Consider the following 23,937-nt stretch of genomic DNA (forward strand, 5'->3'; position numbering starts at 1 on the left):
GTTGTTTTTGGTCTCAGGTGTAATTATACCCAACTGAAATTTCATGTGAAAGCGACAAGATACATGTACATGAATGGTGTGTGTGGACGCTCATCACTCAGCACTTATGACTGTGTGTGACTTAGCAATCGACTAATATCGATCTTAAGCTCAGGAAGTATCAACCAGATCATGACCAAGTGCCCTAAGGGTCCATGAGACCCATTCCTTGTTCCCCGACATACATATATATGTACATTTCATGGAAATTAGGGATCTACATATCATACATTCAATGGATCCTATCGATTGTGTATTTTGAAATCAAAGATTGGCATAAAAAATCATTTCAATCAACCAAACATCTTTCTCGAGGTGAAAAAATGTCTCTTTGGCATCTCCACCAATATAACCCACACAATCTCAGTACATGTACACAATCTATAATGACTAATTTTGAAATTGATTACTTTAACCGTCCACCTTTAACTTCATCTCTCTACTCTAAAAAATTATGATAAAGTTGAAACATTATCATAATTTTTACCAATAGTTAGCTTTGTCAATACCGAAACCTGAAGTACATGTATATGACTGAGAGTTAGGTTTTAGTCTTGATATTTCACAAAACGTAACACACATCCACTTTAATTAGTGTTTGTTCAAGTGACAAGTTGTTTTCAAAGCTCAAGGGTAATTCCTCCCACAGCAATTTTAGCAGAGTTCCTGATCCCGAGACAGAACGGGTCCCACCCAGACATCATAATGAACAGTCATTTGCTTTCCAAGTGATTAACTACAGGGAAGATACACCCAAAACAGCTACACGTACATGTACGAGTTCTGGCAAGGGAGCTAAACCAAACTGGAGCTTACCGGAGGCCAGGTAAAGGGGGGGGGGGAATTCATCGAGTCATTTGATTCACTAGCTGCAGATCTTATCAATCACTCGGCACACAACAGGAAGCTTTGTCTTAGCTATGACTAATCCATCCTTAGCGAGAGTGGGGAAACACGCATGGTATGTGCGCACGGTGGAGACATACCCAAGATGCTGTAAGAGATAAGCAATGCATTCACATTTCCACCATCAGACAAGGGTGGGATTGTTTTCATAGCAATTTATGCTCTCGGATCGGCCAATTGCCCAAAGAACTGGGCTTGCTTCTGTGCAACCACTAAGCAGAAATGCTTGCTAAGTTTGCGGGAATTCTTTTTTAGGGGGCACTAACAAAATGGTTGCAACCAGCTAGAAAATCATACATGAAATCAAACTCTGACTGGCAACCGGCAATCTGCACAGTTCAAAGCACAAGCCCAGGTGAATAACTTTGGTTGTCAGCTAAGCAATTGAATGTCCATAGCCCCAAAGGCTAGTTGGCAAAGGAAATTGCTAAGCGCACCTGCCTGCCTGTACAAACATCAACCACTCATCTCACCTCCCATGTCACCAGGATAGCCGTCTGATTGGTCACAGGGACATGAACGTTCTGTGGACTCAACGTAGGAGCTGCAGGGGAAAAAAAACAAAAACACAGTTGATTTGGGAAGCAGAACTAAATCACGTATGATACTCTCTCCTGCGTTTAATACTTTCATTCGCAATTAATCAACTTCACAAAAAAAGGAAGGAAAACTCTGAAAAATAATTCGGAGAAATCCAGCTGTCCAGGCAGGAACTGGAAAGTGAATCCACATGCTGACCAGCAGTGACCGGTCATCAGTCGACGTCATAACTCGGGGAGTCATGGACAAGACCTACATGAGGACTTTTCTCATTTTAAGTAAGGAGTTTGTAAAGTACTCTGTGAGGACCAAGACAGAGATTAATACATTGCTAATGGATTTTATTTTTCAAAATTTCCTTGTTCAAACTTTCATACACAGTAGCATTCAATGGCAGGGGTTCACTTTTGGCCTCTAAATATTCTAGCTAATGGCCAGAAAACTGGGCTGAAAAAATCAGCCAGTACGTGCCCATACGTGGCACACTTAAATCTCAGTACAACTTTAAACTATCTTGAGTTAATTTGAAATCGATGAGTTTACGACTGGTACCTCCTAGCACTGGTACCACCATCCACCCAACACAAGAGAAATAGACCAATTGCCCCCACTAAATCATATGACCTATAGTGGGTATTAACTACAAACAAGGCGTCCACCTAAAGCAAGGTGTTTCATAAGTATCATTTACCAAAAATAAAGAAGGTGGGCGCCACACTCAGACTGCTGATGTGCTAAGCACTATTATCATAACTTGACTGTACTGTTGGTAAACAACACTCAAAACACACGTTGCTATGGGGTCGATACCCACTAGAGGTCACATGATTTAGTGGGTACAATTGCTCTATTATGATATTTATAAACTACAAATATTAATACAAGCTGCGTATTGACTAAAGTGACCTCAGATATGTAGAAACTGTAAATGTTTATAGAGTTTGACAGGTTTTACAAACATTTTTGAAAAAGATTCCACTACAATTTGGCTCTGAAAAAGATCCTGTTTAGCTTTATTATGAACTGCATACTTTTATTTAAAAAGGTCCATTCCAGATGTTCGGAAAATAACCTGGAAATGTCAACAGAATATCTCACTCATGTTTCTGAAAGATGTCTGCAAACTTAACATTTTTTAAAAGGAGATTTAATATATGAACCCACACAAAAAGTTCATTTGTTAAACACTTTGGGATCAAATATATTCGGATAACAGAGTGCTGAAAAATTATGAATGGGAGCTCAATCAGATGGCACCTAAACTATGTGCTTTCAGTAATAGCCTGGATCACTCTAGTTTGTTAAAGTTTTGAGAAATCAAGAACAGGGTTTTCAACAACATACATGTACACATAATAGTAAAACACTGATTTGTCAGGCCTTATAACGCTTATAATAAGCTATGAGTTTTGTCATAAATGGCTTCATGTTGTGAGTATTGTATTTTCAACAAAGTAGCAACACGTACATGTATATACATGTAACTAGAAGTCCAAAGATTGAACATTTCGGGGTAGCGAATACTGAAAACCAAATCAACCCGGGGAAATTACACAGATGTCTGGATTCATTGACTGAATGGGGTAGTCGGTTAAATGTCTGAGGAACTCAATGACACGAGATATCAGATCAGATAATGACACTTATTTCCTCTGAACACGAAGTCAGTCAGAGCCCCATGAGGAAACATACAAGTGAGGGACGTGTCTCCTTTCAGTCTGTGGAGGTGCCTTTGACACTTCCACTGAGCTTGATATCGATGGTGTGCAAATCACAAGCAGGCTTGGCCAGTGACAGAATCTTTTAGGTCTGTTCCCGAGACGCAAGTCTCACTGGACAGTCTTCCATTCCTTTTCAGTAAGTGTGGGACATGTGACTAACCTGCTACTCTATTGGCCACTAGGAAGATTCGGACACTCTGAAAAAAGTGGGGCCCAGCAGGAAGTACTGTACAGCCCCTATGATTGGTCCACCATACTTTTTTGCTGATGCACTTTATTGACTTGTAGAGCTTAGAGGTTGATTCAAACTTGGCCAGATTCACAGATTCATCTGCTACGATACTACGAGTTGATATCAACTGCCATTGTGGGAAACAGCTGCAGCGCTTTAAGAATCCACACTTCATAGATTAAACATGCTAAGCTTTCGCGCTGTGTGAATACCTAGCAGAAAGTAGTATGGCTGCCAATATCATGCATATTTTGAAGACAGAAGGTGCATAAAAGGACCAAGAACAATGTTTTCCTCCATTCATGTAGAATTGTCAGTTTGTGATGGTGGAAGGTGTGGAGGTACTCTTGGCATTCATCACTTGGTACCAAACAGTTGATTAAATGCATTTCGCTTGGCTGGTAGTCATCTTAAGATCAGTTCACACTTGGTACAAAAGAGAACAGGAACGCAATTTGTGACATCAGATCACGTCTGCACTGCGAATGCATTGCAACTCTAGGAAAATTTTTCTACAAATATTTTATGACGTCACGTTTGCTTCAGTTGCCGGAAGTACGAACTGGCCTTCATTATCTGAAATAATGGGAATACCTCTAACACAAAGGTTTCGGGTGGGGGGAGGTCAAAGGGATTATTTGGCAAAAAAAAAAGTGACCCAGATTTGTTTCTGGCTGTACACTACTGGCGCTACTGCTTCAGAGGAGGCTCAATGCCTAGTTGTGGTATACTGGTTGAGTATGTTTTGCACTCCTTCAACTCACCATCGGCCTTTGTTCTGATAATGATGACATCACTGTTGGGGCTGTTGCCTTCTCTGTTGAATCCCAACACCTGCAGGGCATACTCCTGCCACTTAGCCAGCCCCGTCAGGCTCACAGAAAACATGGTGGCATTGACCGATTTCACCTGTGGTGCGGTGGAATCGCCCACTTCCTTGTAGGACACCCTGTAGCCTTGGATGGGCCCATTCTGATGCTCAGGGGGCACCGCCTGGTTGGAGGTTTGAAAATACAGTGTGTCACTGCATTACAAATTTAACAATACACCTTAGCCGTGCCATAAACAAAAAAATTGATCAATTTATTCTATGTTTACCAGTACCAAAATCAAAAGTTCTCGAGGTGCAGTAAGTTCCAAGTCAACATCAAGAAATTACCTGTAAGTCTAAAAATAACAATTTTGTATGATTTCAATGCTACAATAATACTGCATACTGCAATACTCTTAAACACATTTTTGCATATTTTAAACATTTTTTTTTATTAAACTGCAAGCAATCTGGGATATAAATCTCGGTTTTGCACACTACCCTACAATGGGGAAATAATTACTTGCCTTGCAAGCACATGGATAATCCACACTACCCTTACTCTTTCACAAGTGTACAGATCACTTTAATGTGTTTCATACACCTGTGAATCATTTCTTGTCTTTGTCTTGTCTTTTCTCATATTAAAACATTCCGCCTTGCATTTCCTGCAGACAGCTTTAATCCAATTAAGCCTGATGCAACGACGACTGCGAGGAGAATATTGGGCCAGTTCCGGTTAGTCTAACAATGATTACTTCCTCATGTGCCACCAGTCTACCCCCACCCCCAAGGGGCCTGTTCTAGGTGTGTACTGGGTAATCAACTCTTGAGTGGCAAGACTAATACTGTGTCAAGGGCACGTTTACGGAGCTGAAGAATGCTTCCACCAAATTGGAAACGTTCATCAGGAAACCTGATACGAACACTGCTTGTTCCACCAACTAATTTTTTGACTGAAAATAGAACAGTGTAGGTCAGCTAATTTGAGCCCTTTGCCTTCGGACCCAAATCATGCTCTTCAATGAGACTAGTGCCGATATCCCAGGGCAGATCTAGAACTCCTACAGGAGGGGGCTGCTTTTTTTTAATGAAACAGAACATCAGAACATTTTGGTTGGAAGAGGGAGAAGCTTGTGGGGCTGTAAGGGTGATTAGAAGAAGGGAAGGGGCTAGGGTGTGTGGTCTATCCTGGCTCACCAGCAAGTATTTCAGTTCTGAGTCATGAGAAGCACTTCTCGTTCTCATACTCATTCTTGAGTAAATGCTGCATTGTTGATTTTATGCTAAAAAATACCTCCTTCTATTAACCTATGTATAGTTACTTCTTATCACATCTTCATGCATCCAAAGCATATTATTTGGCATCAATATAATGCATGTGAATATACTCCACTCAGCTGCACTTAAACTACAGCACACCAATGCTGTGAGCCCCAAATAGCCACTGTCATATGTAAAAAGAATAAAACAAACACATTGTACATGGACATAAAATGTATGTATTCCAATGATCTATATCTGAGTTCTGAGGGGACAGCTTGTCCAGACAGGGAAAGGGTGTATTTAAAGCTTCAAACTTTAAACATTTCATTCAAAAATATCACCACAGAGAGAGGAAGCTACGGAAATTAACTGCAAGGGTGGAAATCATCAAATGTGAACAGCGCTGCCTGTGTTTAGACAAATGAGTCATCAAAAAAGGATAAAACCCCACCTTGATAATTAACAGCAGGCACAAAAAACACCCATTTGAAGCATACATGTACCTATAGGTCCTCTCAAACGACATCAATTCTTACAGACTGCCAAATGTATCAGCATTTTGGATGTCACATCATCACCAAGCCCAACAGCTGCACCATAATTTTGAAAGGCATGTGGATCAACAAACACAAGTATAGAACATTTGCACAATGCACATATGCACCCACTGGCACTGAAAACGCAGTTGTCATTTTCCTATAAAGATGGCTATCTCTTGTTTTAAAGCATTTTGTACTATTTAATTGTGTATCTCATTGGGTTTAATAATATCATTAAGATCTGCAATAAGCCTTGAAAAATCTTCTATTTAATCATTGCATAGCTCCAGCTTTTCGAAATCAGAGCATGCTGAAGGAACCACTCTGAGATGATGTCAAGTGAGGGTTCCATGCACAAGTGGAGACGAACAGAAACGCTGCACCAACAGGAGAATGCAAATGTTACTATACATGTACATGTATGTGCCTGGTGGCCATGTGAAGACCCTAAGGCTCTATACATTTTCATCATGTGAGCTCTGTTTATATTCTGGCCAGCAGGCAGCAAATGTGGAATGTCTACCAGAAGGGAGATATCACCGTAGCACTGTAGCGAAGCACCCTCCTTGTTATTCATGCCTGTAAAAGTTCACTCCATACAGGGACAAGACGTGCTGCTTTCACTTGATAACTGCCTGCGGGAACAGGCTTTAACATGTTTAAGCTCACTTGGCACAGGACGTACTAAGCACTCGCAAACAATTTCTGTTGGACTGTAAAGTCCCCGCACGTGCATCAGGCAACAAGTTGAAATGGTTTTCACTAGTCTCTCTTCTTTTCCTTTGAGAGGCCACTTCTGCACAGAGTGGATATTACTGTGGTCATCGACTGAGTAAAACTTCAACAATGAATTGCTAAGCTTCAGTGTAAGAGGAACAAAACTTCAATCCAAGCAAAATACCTACTGCCCTCTCTTAGCTTAGTGCAGGTTACCCTAAACAGAAGCTTACTCAGGGGTTTTCATTTGTTATTCCTGAGTCAAGTGTGTTGCAGTAATGCCAATGATGTGAGCTTCAACTACATCAGTGTGCACTGCTGTATAACAAAGTGAAAAAGTGAAGCAAGCTCTACATACTGATCTGCAATTATGACAAATACACACACAGCCAAATCCAAAGTTGTGTGTCTTCAACCTGCAAAACAATGTCATCCTCGCATGAATGTGACAAATGGAGGCCACGGTTCTGTGCCATAATTGAATTATGTTATAAGACTTCTTACACGTGAGTCAACCAAAGTAAAGTGCATTTTTTGCCTTTATCAGGAGGAAACTGTATTTATTCATTGGAATAGTTGCAATGATTCATCTTCAAATGTAGGGCACCGAAGTGTCACGCAGGTTTTAACAAAATGTTTCTGTATTAGATGTACTTATGCACGTGGATCCTGAGTTTGAGACAAGGCCTCTCGATGGTACTCCACCATATAAAGGTGGATTACAGGACAAGACTTGGAGGACTGTAGGTGTCAACTATAGATGGAGGATCATAGGTATTGACTGATTTATGTTGCTTTTGTTGTTTTTTAAATCACTACCTCACCTCAGATTTCAAAAGCAGTTAAAAATATAGGCGTGACCTTTGAATTTAAGTCTGTTATTCAACCATGGCAACAGAGTTTATCTCATCACTGTCCTCATGGCAACCACTGAATCCAAACAGACACAGGTCATCACCAGTCAGGTCTATCACTTTGTACCAAATGTGGAAATCCTACCAGCATCAAAATCACTGGCGGAAGCTGCTCCTTTTGATATTTAATTGAGTTACAACAGACGACTTCTTGCCTACAAGTTGTCAAGATAATGTCATATTATATCTTTGCCCAAAGGGCACATAACTTGACATTTCTGTAACCTTAAAATTAATAGGATTAAATCTTTAAGACGAATCACACATTAGTTTTAATTGGTTCTTACTTTATCATCTTCCCCCTCAACAAATAACACAAAATGTGCCTCAATTTCACCCTTTAAAATAGCAATCAAAATGTCTAAATAAGAAAAAATTAAAGAGAGAAGAAATGTATGTCTTGATGTCTGGGAATTATAAATAAACTGAATTACAAGTCATCAAAGTTCAGATAAATTTCTTGATCAAAATGGGTCATGATTACGGTGAATAACTAACTTCATAATTTCTCTTTCGTTGGTTTCTGCTTGGAGGTTGGAGGAGTACACATGCATACTAGTGAACCTCTGAGTTCCAGCTGTGTTACGGTCCAGACGGTGAAGCAGAGACCAGACTGAGACACCAGGAAGTTGAGGACCAGACAAGCAATCAGAACACTCAAAAAAATTGGTCTAGACCCCAGTTTTGGTGAGGACTGAAACACAGACAGACTACTGGTGGTAATTTCTGACAGGAAATATGTCAATAATTATAGTTGGTATTACATGCCGAGACAGAGGAAATCCAAAAGCCAAACAGTACTGATGGGCCAAGACTTAGGGCAAACCCATGACCAAGACCTTCAAAACACCAAAAGGAATCGAGATTCTTTGAAAAACAGTCTGCAATTGTTAATTGCGGTATCCGTTGCTGTGTTGAATTCGATTGGCTAACAGACCCTAAAAGCTTAGTGGTTGAGAAGCTAATACTTCAGAACTTGAACACAGAAAGTCATGGGTTTGAGTCCCATTCAAGTGAGTTTGTGGGTTTTGCTTGTCCAGAGTTGATAACCTTAACATGGTCACCTCATTAGTCAGTCCTTGTACTTATTTACTGTACCTCATACATATTCATGATATCCAAATTCTCACGGTTCTATTCAACATCCAGTGACAGTCACTATTTTGCTGCGTACTCAATGCACATACGAAGGTTCAGTAGTAGACTGTCATTTGGCATATCTGGGGAGTTAACTATGCATGCGCTTCACCTACATGTTAAACCGTGGGTTTTTTGCTCAATGTCATTTGCATGAAATATGGTTAAATAATAATAATTGGAAATTGACAAACCGTTTTTCTTGGCTGTACTTCAGGACCTAGTTGGTCAACTTCCACTACCTCGGTAAATATAAACTGTCTATCCTCAAAACTATACTATACACCGGTAAAGGACAAAGTCTGACCCTAAAATATGTCTGCATGTTGGCTTGACAGCATTTAATAATCTCCAGGAGTGAACTTACCGACCATGACACAATAAGTGATGTAGATGAAGATGCTGTTACCATGACGTTAACAGGAGCATTGCTTGGGGCTGCAAAAAAAGACACATTTATACTGAGTTGAGTTGTTTTTTCTTGTATAGATACAATTAGGTTCGATATCTACATTTTTAACGTGGAAATAACGCAAATTCAGCCAGGTTCCAGATTTTCCTGGTGGCTCACTGAAAAATTTTATTTGTGAATACTTTCCAACTTCACTTGTTTGATCTAAAAAATTTCAAATTTAAATCTTTTCTGCAATTTCAAGTCTGGGCTGAAGCAACAGTGCAGCTTGTTCCTGTGAACAGAGCCAGTCTCATTTTGAAATAGGTCACAGAGTCAGAAATTCAGATTGAAACTGCTACAGTGTTTAATAGAGTGGTGGAATCTTGACATCTCCTCATTCTGCAATCCTGTTTAGTTCTGCTTGACACACTCAGAAACTCCTTATCACTGCATGCATCTGATAACGCACACTTCAGTGCTTTATTTCACAGTGATAGACCGGTCCGCGAAGATCAACTGCACAGTGGTCTGCTCAATCACAGGCAGAATTTAAGCCTAACAAGTGAGCTCAAAAGTCTGATATGCATGCGCGTGCACATAATCTACAAACCTGGAACTTACAGAATGGCATCGGAGAGGAGTACATTATGTCAACCGCTGATGTATTCGGTGGGGGAGGATTACTGGATCGGTCCAGTGTACAAATTCCTTGACCCAATTTCTTACCACTTGGTGATGTAGTTTGTTCCACATATTCTGTGTAGTCGCCAAACTGCTGTTGTCCATTGTATGATGTTGCAGCTCTCACGCGGAACTGGTAGGATGTGACCGGCTTGAGATTTCCAATGACTGCTTCAATTGTGTACTGGTTGTCACCAGGAATATGTACAGTGGAATAGACTGAAAACAAAAACAGGGCAGCGACGACCACCAACTTCACAATCCCATAAGCAAGCAAGCAAATGATAAGCTAGAAAAAAGACGACATTCTTTTGGTTTTGGGGGTTAATAATGGCATAGATACCATGTAAAATATAGGAATCAACTCTTCAGAGGAAACATACTGCAAATATAAAATTAGTGTTTTATCTTATCCTGCCCAACCCAAAGAAATCTGTGAAGTTTGCCCAAATCCCATCTTATCCTGCCCAAAGAAATCTGTAAAATTTGCCCAAATCCCAACAGTTGGCTTTACTTGATTTTAATTAGTTCAGCACTAGATACATTTGTAATTGTAATTTGTAAGTGTTACCTTGATGGTATCAGTTGTTTGTTTGTCTTTTTTTCTGAGCATAACATAAAAAACAAGTAGGTCCTACAGCCTCTGTATGTGACCCAATTTGAAACAGTGAGACCTATTTCACCAGAGCCACTTTTTGAGTTGAAGGGATTTGGAAGAATCTTGCAGAGAGTATATCAGTAAAAAATCCTGAACATTTCTCGCCTATCTTTCACAAATGCAATCTCAACAGGATGCCAAACAAGGTGAGACACCAAACCAGACACATTTTTAATTTGCTCTTCCTAACACAAACTGGAAGTATCGAAGTATTGAGAATATAGCCTTCAGATTCATGTTGTGAGGTGTGGTTAAAAAAATGTATCTGCTAGTACGACACTTCACATTTTGACAGCAGTTGGAGGCACCCCCCCAAAAAATCTGGCTATTAACATCTTTCTACTCAACACCTTCAGCCTACCATTAGTACTTGTCTCCTTGTATTCTACAGTGTAGGTGTCAATGGGTCCACTTTTCTGCGCTGGTATCTCCCACTGCAGGGTGACTGCTGTGGCATTGAAAGACAACACTGCCAAGCTCCTGGGAGCAGACGGCCCTTTGGTTAAGAGGGAAATGTACAATCATGGGATTAATGAGAGGAAATATTCCATTAATATGTGCTCAATGATGTCATCTGAACAAGGTAACATTTGAATGGCGTTTGGGGCCTGTGTCTCACTTTGCAGTGTAGGACTGCACAGTGTAGACATGACAGACTATGATTCCGTATAAATGGGTAGGTGTTAAAAGCTGCCAGCTGCCAGCCTCAGGCTTTGCCCTTGTGCAGGGCACTTTATACCATTTTTTCATACTCTTTTGTATTTCCCTTTGATAAGTTTTACTGAATTTGTGATACCGTATTCATTCTCAATATCACCTTTTTCCTGAGGCAAAGTTGAAACTCAGAAGCCACAGACAACTCCCTTCCACATATACAGTAGTTCATCATTCCAGTCTGGATTCATACACACTCTCACACCCCTAGTCTTCTTGTTGATCTAAAAATGTAACCTATGGCTTTCCCTAGACAAAGGCACATCCCCTTAAATGCAAGCTCTTGTTGCCCCAGCATGTCTTAGCCTTCTCATTCTTAGAGCATTCATGAATGGCTAGCCACATCCAAAGCACGAACTAATGTGGTTTTCTCAAAGCTACGCAGGCTTTGGCTTCATCTCTGGCCTATTCTGAGCGTCCTTACGATATTTGGTTCAATTGCAAAGCCTTCCATCAATGGCTTCATCCTCTGACAGTCTGACATTCGTGGATAAAAGCATGTACTCATGAGGCATGAAATCTCAAAATTTTGGGACCCCATGACTTGACTCGGGCCCACTTTTAAAAAAATGCCATAATATGGGTGCATACATGCATGTGGACAATGTTTCATCAACTCTGAGCTTTTGGAAATTAAGTGCAAAGAATTTCACTGTAAATTCAGAACTGCTTCAAGACCAGGCAGCACTGGAAAAAATGAAACTGGCTACCTACCAGTGACGGAAGGTGTTGAGGCCACAGCCACGTTACTCGGAGGGGAAGTCCCCACAACGTTCTTGGCAAAGACTCTGAAGTGGTAGGTCTGACTCTCAGCCAGGCCAAAGACAGTGTGTGACTGGGGGGTTGCCAGGGAACTGGTGACAGCTGGAATGTTGTCCAGGAACGTAACCCATGTTGGGGCAACACTGAAATCACATATATATCAGAAATTCAGGTTCTCTTCGGTATATCATCCTTAATGTGATTCTACCACCACAAATTTAATGTCATGTACATGTATATTACAGCCTGTCCTTAACACATCCCAACAAAATGTTTGTTTTTGATTCCATTTTTACAAAATCAGAACTTTCTCTGTGCTTCTTATTGGTTTATTGTGGCCCAAGACAGGCTTGCAACTTGGACATTGACGAAAAAGACTTCACACTTTCGCTGATAAAGTAATTGTTCACATCACAGTCTATAAACCTAGCATGCCTGGCCATCTACTATTCTAGTAAGTCCTGATGAAGATCTCCGGATTGAAACGCTGACTCCATCTTATGTTCTACAAGTTGTGTTAAACTAGCTCAAAAAAAAAACACCATAACATAGGGGACTCTTTTTCTTGGAAGCACAAGAGAATGATCACAGAGTGTAGAATTTCTTCCATTTTAAATTACAACATACATGTCACCAATACATCATCATGACAAGAGTGCAATAGGTCTCTGGTCTTTGTGCACCCCACATAGACTGGCATGGCAGGTCAGCAATGAAACTTGAAAGCATTATGAAAGAAACAAATGTTTGTTGTTTTTTATGCAACATGTGAATAAATCTCCACTTTCTGATTGGTGGGTCATCAGTCCTGTGTCACTGAAATATTTATCCTAATGCATAGCACAGCAGCACCATGAACATTCGAATCCACAGTGCATCAGAGTGGGTTCAGAGATTTTCTGAACTAGTGGACAATGTTGGGATTTACAGGCCTCGAATTTCTTTTTTTTTTAGGGCACTGCCATTTTGCCAAACGTGACGGCATTAATGTCATCAGCGTACCACAGTTATGGGCATTAACGATTTTTTTTTTTATATTGCATGAAAATCAATATTCATGTAATTCATTCAGGCCTAAGAAAAAGTAAGATATGTATTACACCTGAACAAGTCCCTGATTAGTGCCGAATTAGCAGGCGAGTGTTGAATGGCTTTGGCCTGTTTTGACTGCAGCCGTTCTTTCCTGGGCATTTTGCCTACCACCAAAACTGGCCAGGCCAGTGATTTTGCACACAACAACGTACGTGAGAATCAGGGTAGTCCCGATTAACCGATGTCGTGAATGTACAGTTCGGATCACGCACGGCGCGTGGCACTAAACTGCAAATACTACATTGCGTTGTTAGTTAAAATACTACCACAACCGTACAATTGTCCAGTGTGCATGAAGAACGTGGAGCTCTCAATATACCGTGAATGTGTACACGTTGATGAGCACTAGACATTATTGCATGGTACATTAAAATGCTTGGCTTGGGCATGCGCTGTTATGTTAAGTCTTTGAATAGGCAGGCAGGTGTTGCCTGTGCCGCGCTTACGATTGTGCAGTGTACATGGAGTGGGCCGGGCCACCGATGTGCAGCAGGCTAAGTGACCATGTACAATATCTCCATATACACACAGTGCACGCATGCCCTGCATATATGCATGCATCATAATGCCATGCATTTGGATGGCACGGCGCGGTGTTCCGGTCGAATGTGAGCAATCAAGGAATGATGTGCATGCCGCTTTCCGTGTACCTCACTGAAAATGGGAGCAGTCGATATGCACGTGTAAGGCACCAAGGCCAAGAGATAAAAAGGGCACTGCCATCTTGGAGTCACCAAGGTCAAATGGGAGGGCCCCGACCGCCATGGCTGTCGGGAAATTCGGGGCCCACGTTTTTTCAGTATTTATTCCTATGATGCAGGGATTTTTTCCAGGACTTATTCAGACACTGCACAAGATAATGTGTGCCACATTTGACCAATGCAAAGAATAATTTCATTTGGTGAATGATGACATTCTATCCCACTCTCAAACTTATTTTTCACTACATTCATTTACTGTCATCGTTTGTACCAAAGCTAAGAGAAGTACCGTACCTCAGTTTGTATTGCAGCTGGTAGTGCATGATGTCGGTGGCATCCCCAGTGCCTGTCCAGGTCACCATGACAGAATCTACAGATAGGGCCACTGCGGTCAGAATAACAGGTGCACTAGGGATCCCTAAAGTAACACAAGAATATCAGTGGAACATGAAGAATGACAGTCTGTGTTTTGGCAAAGAATTATCCTAAAATATTAAAGGGCAAGTCATTTAATACATCAACATTTCCAAACATTCATTTGCAAGAACAACCATCCAAGACATACACACTTGTATGCATAGATAAACAGTTTGTTCCTGACTCATTTCCCAAATCACCATTTTCTCAAATTTTTCATGGAGACTTAGCACATTTTGCTGCCTTAAACAAAAATGAGCACAGCGTGAAAGAATGACCTTCTGTACATCTCTGTACATTCTTCCAAGATATGGCTCTACATGTACTTTAATAAAAGGAAATTGTGGGATCTGTGCAACTCAAAAAACTCATCCTCAACTTGAACTCAACTCAAATAAAGGCATAGAAACTATGCATTACCGTGACCTTCATGTTAAAGCACAGCAACTACTTATTGTCAATGAAGAATGCCTGCTATGCCTAGTTGCTATGAGTTCCTGTAAGCACATTAAAAATCTCCATTTCAGCAAAGACTTCTTCAGTGAATTAAAGCAACATGTACATTATATTATCTTCAGCCCGAAACACTCCATGCTGACATTAAAGAATGCACGGTGAAAGAATGCTGAAAAAACATTTCCCACACTTTGGACACTTTGTAGGAGAGATTTACAGTGCCACAGAATGTACATCCAAGCAACTGCTTTTTTCTGGTGGGACTTGAACCCACAACCTCCTGCTTATTAGTGCAGATGTACTTTTTTTCGCAAGCTCTCCGACAAGCATATATACAGTGTTTATAAATATACACATTGGGTAAGGGCACAATCCGTACTTTAATATCTCCCCGACAAAAAGTACATCTTGAAATAGTTTACAGTACCTGCTGCTATATCTGACTCGGACCGGCCAGCTGACCCCAGCAAGCTCGGTGGTCAAGTAGTTAAGACATCTGCTCTAGCAGGCAGGAGGTCGTGGGTTCGAGTCCCACCTGAGTAAGCTTGTAAATTTTTTGCAAGCTCTCAGACAGACATCGAGTATGCAGTGTTTTTAAATGTAAACGTCAGGTAAGGGCAAAACCCGTAATTAAATTAAGCAACTGCTTCCAATTATCATTCCTCCTTGGATTTGACCCCAGCTGTCACCACCTTTTATGAAGCCCCACTCTCGTAGGTCAGGTCACACGTAACCTAAAACTGCTTGTCTGCTGACTGGAATCCATTTCAGAGTTATAAAATATGCTGTCAACTCCGACTCAAAAATTAATACCAGTGCTGAACACCAACATCACATGTAACATCATCGTGAGCCGTTTTGCCAAGCACACACCGACCCCTCATACGATCAGATAATGCCAGTGAATTCTTTTAAACAAATCAAGAGCAGGCATGAGAGGTCAGTAACACAGCTCTATTTCCCGTGTCCAGGTGTCCCAAATTGAAGACTTAAACAAAAGCAGGTGACTTTGTACGTCATTGGCAACACCAAAGATAAAGGAAAGGTACACAGATCTCTGCCAGTAAATGATCACCATACGCTCCAGACATAAGATATCTCCCTTTATCTTTGAAACTTCCTCTTAAAGGGCATACTGTAAACTCAGTACATTCAGGTATCAAAGAAATCTTACAAAGGTGCAGAAGAAGAGCATGTTGCTGTGCAACTATAGACTAATCCCATGGCAAAGAATTAGAAGCCATTACTGCAATGGTGGACACTTTCATGCAGCTCACATAAATTTGCATGTAAAATTTCTCCTTGACTGACAGCATGTTACACTACTTGCCAAAATGCACGCCAGCCTCAAGTTTAAGAATGCATATGAGCTATGTGCCCGAATATTGTGATGCCTCAATTAATGAAATCTCCTCACTCTGGTACATGTTGATGGGACATTCATGTGTGCTTCGGAGTCATCATGCATTCATTACATTCAGTAACAGCAACTGTTGATGATACCAGACACATTTGCTGTTTAACTGCTTTGAGCCGCAGGACATCTTGAACATTTCTATCTGTCTGTGCACAGAGGCAAGGGGAATGGGTTACAGCATTGAAGTGTGCCCTCAAACACTTCTGACTGATGTCTAAACGAGTCAGTCCCTCATTCATTTTGCACATACGCATTATGCTCACAGAGTCTGTCAAAGTGGACCGTAAATTGAACCTGGTCTGCTGTGATAGCAAATTTCGCTCCGTACGGGTGGGCCGGAATGTTGAAAAATGTGCGGTTGTAGTTAGAAATATTCTATGAATGAATATAGACCAAACGACTCCTACAAATCAGTACTTGAGGCACCCTGGCAGTACATCATGTTGGCAGCATTTTTTGCCTTTTAGTGGTCAAAATTGTCCAACAGAAATAATGACACCTACAAGTGGTTGAAAGCCAGAAAGTTGAGACTGTTTTTTTTTCTGCCTCAGAGGTGCGCTACATTAAACTGTCTCAAAGAGAATGACGCGAAGACAAACACTGCCAGAAAAGAGGAACAATCTACTGCCACTCTCAACAGAAAGTAGAAATTAAGCTGCATCAGAAATACCTGGCTTAGCAGCTGGCAACAATATGCGGGGGGGACACCCCCTCCCCAGTGGGAAGCTGGCCCCCCATCAGTAAAAAGCATAAGCATGAAAAATATATTTTGTTCCTGTAATGTGCCCTCCCCAGCTGATACTGTGGCCCCCTTAATACCTGAAGCTGGCAACAGTGCTGACAATATGTGAACACAAAAAGCAGATTTAACTTGCTGCAGATGCATGTGTTACAGCCAGTCATAAAAACGCAACCCAACTTAGAAACTTATAGCAAGTTATTTTTTTCATCTGAGACAGTGATTCTGGGCTTCCTCAAATCACACTCAGCAGGTAAGGCACACCATGAAAAATCTTCTTCTGTGAGAAAGCCTTGCCTCTGAAGAGCCTGCTGTGAAAGAATGAGTCTCAAAAACAGGAAAGGTTTCCAATAGCAACAACATATACATGTACCACTCAAAACACTGTGACTTTTTCCCACACATCCACCTCTTCTCTGAGCCAATACTTTAGACACAGAAGCCAGTTTTCCTTAATTAATAGACTATATCAATGGGAGACCCAATTCATGCAATTTCATCATGTATTCCTGAATGTATTATATACATTGGAAACCCTTTGGTATCAGGTGATTTTGGGGGGTCGGAATGAAATTGTAGAATAAAGTCTCATTCTTAAAATTTTAACGTTTTCAAATCGATACCCTACATTGGAAAATCTGACTGAAATTGGATCCCCCGCAAATATGGTCTGTTACACCATGCAAAGTTTTAAATAACAAAGCATGAAATAAGATTTGAATCACACCCATTCATAACCTGTATTTTTTCAGTTTACAGAAGGTCAAATTTCAAATCCAGGCATTTCACAGGGCTGTCTGCAATACACCTGTGGCCATGCACAGACAGCAGACAAATGTTAGGCCCCACAGGGCCCTGTAGCCTATGCAGCCACACATCTTCCATTTCAGCATGACCTTTTCTTTCATCAGCTTCCAACCCATCGGCCCATCTGTGTCAAAAACCATTACAGACACCAAACTTGAGCAAACGTTTTGGTGCTCTACTGGAGTTTTCACTAAAAAAAGGAAATACCTCCCTCCTCAACATAACCGCTCCTTCCCCCACAAAAACTTCCCAAGAAGAAACCTGAGAGACATTAACAGACAGCAGTGGGATAAGGGGAAAACCACAAATGAAAGATTTGTGCCCAATGAGACCAGTCGCGTGTCAAGATTGGATGGGGGCAAGTCAGTTTTGACAGGAACGGGGGAAATGTTTACAAAGATGGACGGAAGAACCGTTTTGCCATCTTGGACCTTTCAACATTTCAATTGGAAAACAATTTAAACACATTGGAAGCAGATGGAAGTCAACTTAATGCTTTATCAATGCAGCCATATCCATGGTTGTGAACTGTCGCATGCAGTCTCACCACACTGTACATGTGTGGCAAATATTGGATGAGTTGATCTCTGTCTTGCAAAATTCCACAGAAAATCCTCGATGGAGACCAATGGTACAAGAAAATGTGATTACATTGAAAACCAATATTCAAGACACCCACAAATTTATTGTGGTATTTTCAATGCATTTTAATTTTTGGAAATCGTCTTTTTCCTGTTTGTGTAGATCCAACAGAATTCATGTAAAGGTAGCGTTGTGGTCCAATGTCTATGCTGTAGTAATTTAAACCCCATCGCAGTTCAGAATTCTTTGGCAATACATTTTGCCACAATTTTTCTTTAATCAAAGACGTTAAAGTGATTATGAACATGCTCTTCTCACATGTCTCAGGGCGTGATACAGATTTGCATGTATACATGTTGCCAACAAGACGTGAACATTAGCAAAGTTCACAAAGTAAAGATGCTGACAACCTTTTTTAGTCAGAAGAGATATTGGACATTACTGTAACCCATGTTCAAGGATACCTGAAACGGGCAATAAAAGTCAAAATTTATGACTTTGATTAATACTACCATATGTCGCGTCATTCATTTCACCATTACTTATCAGCATCCTGAAACCCTGTCACAGAATGCAAGAAGACGTGGCCAGCAACAGTTGCGGGCTGAGGGAGGGGTTAAAAACAGCTGCAATATCGAAGTCCTGCAGCCTGCTGTACCAGCAATGGAAACCATGTGTATGGCTTTATTTCAGAACCTAAAAGTTCTTGGGATGGACCCTAGAGACAAGTATGCCAGGAGGATGCCCTACCTTGCCAACGCTTTTCTCTCCCCCTTTTCCCCAGGTGAGTAATGTGCTCACATTGCACCTTACACCAGAAGGGAGGCTACACCCAACATCGCTCCCCTGGGTCCCACAAAATACTTCAACTGACCCTTCAAACAGAACATGATCTTGCCCTTTGTTTCGGAGAACTGAGACTGAGATTACTGAGACCTGACGCTGACCATGTCATAATATAACTGGGTTTTGCAATGTAAAGTTGTAAACCTTTCTACGCATAAAACATGCCATTTTTCCATTCCATGACACACCCAACGATGTATTTGTGGTGCAAGGAAATCACACTTGATGCACCTCCATCATCTGACCATAAAACCACTAAGATGTACATGTTTAGGGGGCTGGCAAGGTGCATCTTACAACTGATAGGTGCATGCTGATGATGAGATGAGTACACGTATAAATGGACAGAACTATTGGGTTCCAACATGAATTGATGGAGCAAAGGCTGCATTTTTCAACTGAATGACTAATTGAAAGAAGGGCCCAACTCCAACAAAACCTTTCTTGAGTTCAAAAGAAAAACTGAATATTTTTTGAAGGAGTTGCAAAGGAAATCCTTTAACTCTCCTAGGCCAAACTGGTGGAGTTGGGTCTTTCGTTTAGTGAGGTGTTCAATTTGTTCAATCAAACTTAACTGGGGAAAGGTCAGATGTAAATAATTACTCCCAAAAGAGGAAAGTGCTAATCTTTCCCTACTGGGAAGGAGGAGGGGAGTTTCACACTCAGGAAAAGTGGATCAGCGCAGGCACAGGGGTCACACTGCCTGCCGAGCCTTACTGACTTGGTGGCGCAATGACTGAAGAGCTGCCCCTCATGACTGGAAGCAAGCCACCAGAAACTCGGCAAAGCTTGCATGATAAAGACACCAGATGAACAGTGAACACTTCCCTGAAGGAAACCTTGGATACAAAGGGCCCAAGGGTAATTTACCAAGACTCTCCCACTGACAAAGTTGCAGACCCGCCCAGGCAGGGCCAAGCAGGTATTCTCAACCTTGAATGACTGTGAGCAAGATCCAGTAAGGAACATGACTTACCAAGCACTGAGACACGAAAAGTCTCCCTTGTGTGTCCAACATCGTTAGAAGCTACACAACTGTAATCACCTGACAGTCAGGAGAAAAAGGAAAAACACTTTATTTTGTAACATCTCAAAAAACGAATGCCTCCAACCAACACCATTTGTTCAATTTAATGACAGCGTAAATATCAATGCGAAAATAATTGGTGAATGACAAGAAACAATTCTGGTGTCAATGTTTTCCTTGATATTAACAATATTTGCAATAATGCTTTATTTTCTTCTTTCTGGCAAAAATCTTAGTTAGTGACAAATATCATCATGGACTGCAATATAATCCACTGATACTTCTAAGACCAAGCTGACATAAGTTTCAGCAAACTTGTTTCTCTTAACTTCATTAACCTATATAATGGAACGTTCTTTAACATTTGCTTTATTTATAGACCACCAAGACTTCACAAACGCTGCCAGCCTGACAAATACACTTCGAACTCCCTCAGGATTTACTCTTAGGCTGCCAACACATTGAGATTGAAACCCACTCCATGTTCAGGAAACTGCAGAGGTGGGACCACCCATGCAACATGACTTCAATCAGGCTAATAACAGCATGCATCGCTTCCCTCCATCTCTCCCATCTCTAAAAATAACCCACTTCGCAGAAATTCACAACAGCACACAAGTTGGCTGGAAACAAGACCCAACTGCTGAACAAACTTGTAGTTCAATGTTGAGCATTACCGGAGGGGAATCATGGTGTGTTGTGCCAATGCCCCAGAGAACTGGGAATAAAAACAGCACAAAGCTCCCTTTTTCCCTGGACGTGAAGTTGGCAAGGTCTGAACTGCTGAGTTAAAGCAGGTACTCTGCTTTCAATTTGTAGAATGCTTGAAAAGGGCAAATCACTGATGATTGTCTGAAACTAAACTTAGTTTAAAGACACCAACAAATGAAAAAAATCCAGGTGAAATTGATCCATCTTATTTGTTCTAATTTTGATGAAAAATAAAAAAAAAACACATCAAGTCAAACTATAAATTCCAATTTAAAAAGTGTAACATGATGTTTGAAATGAAACTGGAGGGGCTATAACCCCCATGTTGTGTCCAATTTACATGTGTATATCGTTTAATTTCCTAAGTGCTTGTGAGCTTCTTCATGTACAATCTGGATATACATTTTATATACATGTAGCACAGGATTTGAGATTATTTCTTTCTTGACAATCTGCCCTGAGCTGAAGTGCACCCTCACTGGCGAAAGAAAGACAGATGGTACTAAGTTTTCCAACCAGGTTCTTGGACCCATTCGGCATGCACACGAAGACCACACGTTCCAGACTAAATTTGTTGCCCATACTCAGTGTGCTCTGTGTCACATGTACATAAACTTGTGTGCCTATGCAGTGAGTGCATACCAAAAGACGGCCAATTTCACTTCAAAACACGCCCTTGTTTGCTCCTGCTCAGAGGAGATAGATCATCATGCCACACTTAAATCCATAGTATACTCTCACAGGCCCAAATGGCCATAAAAACATTGATGCAAACTGAGTTGCAATTTGGTATAATGTACAAGTTTCAGCTGACCAGTTTCAGCTGCACAGCGACAAGCTAGACTAGAAGCTGACCTCATTTTCATGAGGATAGCCTACCGGTCAATATCCTTAAAGACTCCATAAACTTCATTGGTTATTAATTTTATGTTATGGGCCAAAGGTAACTGTGGCCACATGGTTTGTTCCTCTCTGGTTTTACAACTAACCATTTTTAAATGTTTTTTAAAAAGCCCTGCGGGGCTTTTTATCATTAACAGAGAAAGCTACTCTTTAAAGTTAATTTAAAGTTTTAATTTTAAGTTAATCTTTTGACACAATTTCTTTTGCACAAAGTGGTTAAAACCTTTTAACCTTTTTGGTTTTAACTCAATTTTAACCATGTGCCATTTTCACCTCATAACTGATCCTTGTCAACACAGCGGTCCCACATCACTCAGTCAACAAAAAATGTTCACATCATGGAAAAGCAGACATAATTCATCATCCTGGCTATCACGATATGATGATCTGAATCCCATGCAACTGCTGTCAACAGCAGATGTGTCATATCTGAATGAGTAATCCGCAAGCACCATCCATTTGTATTCCCAGTGTAAAAGGACCGAGTATAAATATATGTACTACTTTTTGTGACCCACAACATGGGACCTTAAAGAGCAGGAAAATACCTAATGCTATTCGACAGCAACATATAACATCTTATAACACAGCCGCGGGGCTTTTAATAAATAACAGAGTAAGCTACGCAGAAACAGCAATTGACAAAGTTAATCTTTTGAGACAATTTCCTTTGCACACAATTATACTGGTTGGCCAACTTCAACAGCCAGGATTTGCCAAGATTTACTGATGCGGGCATGCTGTAACGATGAGTCAAAGGTTTTGTGATGCTATCTTCAAAACCCATTTATTCGGTGAAAATGTTAGTATTTTGAGGAAATGGCTTTTTAAAAAGATGCTCCTGTATTAAAGCCATTTCAGCATTCATTTCTCACACCTTTGCAACTATCTGTGCAAGCTTAGACTGTTGAAAGTGAAACATGTTCTCAAGAGAGATCCAGGCCAAATTTCATGGAGCAGAAAAGACTTTAGGGTAAACAAACTGAAGAAAAATGAAAGCAAAAACAGAAGTGATGTGCCAGTCAAAAACAAATAAATATCAATAAACACTGGCTGGTAACCTGCGTAAGCAATATATTTCTGAGCTCAGCAGCTCCACAAACTTTGCCCCAGTCTCAGATTTTGAGTGATAAAAACTTTACATATTAGATGCGCCAAGTAGCATACAATTTTCCTCTGTAAAGTGCATTACATTTGTCCGTAGGATTCAGAATACTTTTCCAAACAGCTCCTTGGTACTTGAGATATAAGGAGAACAAACTTTAATATGCAGCAAAGAATGATCTTAGTTTGCTCTTCTATACCTTGATCATCTTTAGAAACTAAGGCAATCATAAGGGCATTCGGAGGGGTGATGGTGACTCTGTCGGATGAAATGATGACATCCTGCCCCTTCAGCCAAGTTATGGTAGGCTCAGGGAAGGCACTGGTGATGCACTGGACAGTTAAGGATGTACCCACATTGATGGTTAAGTCACTGATGGGTGTGATGTCTGGAGCAACTGCAAGATGGTGGAGAGAAGACACGTTTAATGCACTACATGAAGAACTGTCTGAACTTACAATTTTGTAGTTGAGACTATTGAGCCATTTTACACACACTAAAGATGAAGTGCTGTAGCCATGTCAGTCACCAGTATTAAACTGATGCAAGTTTTTTTAAAATTATTAAACAATTAATACTCAGCAAAGAAATCTTCTGAGAAATTTTGTTTGCACTCCCTTGGAAAGGAGTGGGACCCAAAAGTGTGTTCACTGTACACTTAGTGGAAATGACGAGAAAAAATGGATGGTCCTTGAGCATGTGGGTGCTTTCAGCCAGTCCAATTAATGTAGAGTAAGTGGGTTTTAGAGAGAGATGAAGTACCTCTGACTTGTAGGTATGCCTCGGAGAGGACCTGCCCTCGCCTGTTCTCGGCCCGGCAGGTGATCTTTCCCGCGGTCACCTCACTGGCCGAGACGATGGTCAGCACTTGGCCCTGGTTGGAGATGCTGCCCCAGCTGGGCACAGGACCATTGTTGAAGAACCAGACCAGGTCTGGCCGCGGCTCACCAGCTGCCTGGCAGGTGAAGTAGACCAGGGCCTCTTGGTACACAGTCTGGTTGAGTAACGGGGTGGTGATGACGGGTGGAGCTGTGAAGGATTACCAATGAAAATGAAATAGGATTACAATACCGTATCAATACCTATTCGTGATCAAAAGCTAA

General features: G+C 41.0%; 1 protein-coding gene across 2 annotated transcripts in view; it reads right to left on the minus strand.

Annotated features, from left to right (window-relative positions):
* The window catches only part of LOC110988113 (contactin-5-like), a 136,063-nt gene that overhangs the window by 47,852 nt on the left and 64,274 nt on the right, over positions 1 to 23,937 (minus strand). For both annotated transcript variants that reach the window (XM_087143618.1, XM_022251365.2), the window contains 10 exons: positions 23,597 to 23,863; positions 23,034 to 23,231; positions 20,065 to 20,133; positions 14,119 to 14,242; positions 11,984 to 12,174; positions 10,917 to 11,051; positions 9,943 to 10,116; positions 9,190 to 9,260; positions 4,203 to 4,431; positions 1,419 to 1,489 (listed from right to left, as the gene is read on the minus strand). In XM_087143618.1, coding sequence (XP_086999744.1) covers positions 1,419 to 1,489; positions 4,203 to 4,431; positions 9,190 to 9,260; positions 9,943 to 10,116; positions 10,917 to 11,051; positions 11,984 to 12,174; positions 14,119 to 14,242; positions 20,065 to 20,133; positions 23,034 to 23,231; positions 23,597 to 23,863 — 1,529 coding nt within the window. The remainder of the gene's footprint in view (positions 1 to 1,418; positions 1,490 to 4,202; positions 4,432 to 9,189; positions 9,261 to 9,942; positions 10,117 to 10,916; positions 11,052 to 11,983; positions 12,175 to 14,118; positions 14,243 to 20,064; positions 20,134 to 23,033; positions 23,232 to 23,596; positions 23,864 to 23,937) is intronic.

This window comes from Acanthaster planci, linkage group LG11, assembly GCF_054643075.1.
Source record: "Acanthaster planci isolate LZ-2023a linkage group LG11, COTS_SCS, whole genome shotgun sequence".
NCBI lineage: Eukaryota > Metazoa > Echinodermata > Asteroidea > Valvatida > Acanthasteridae > Acanthaster > Acanthaster planci.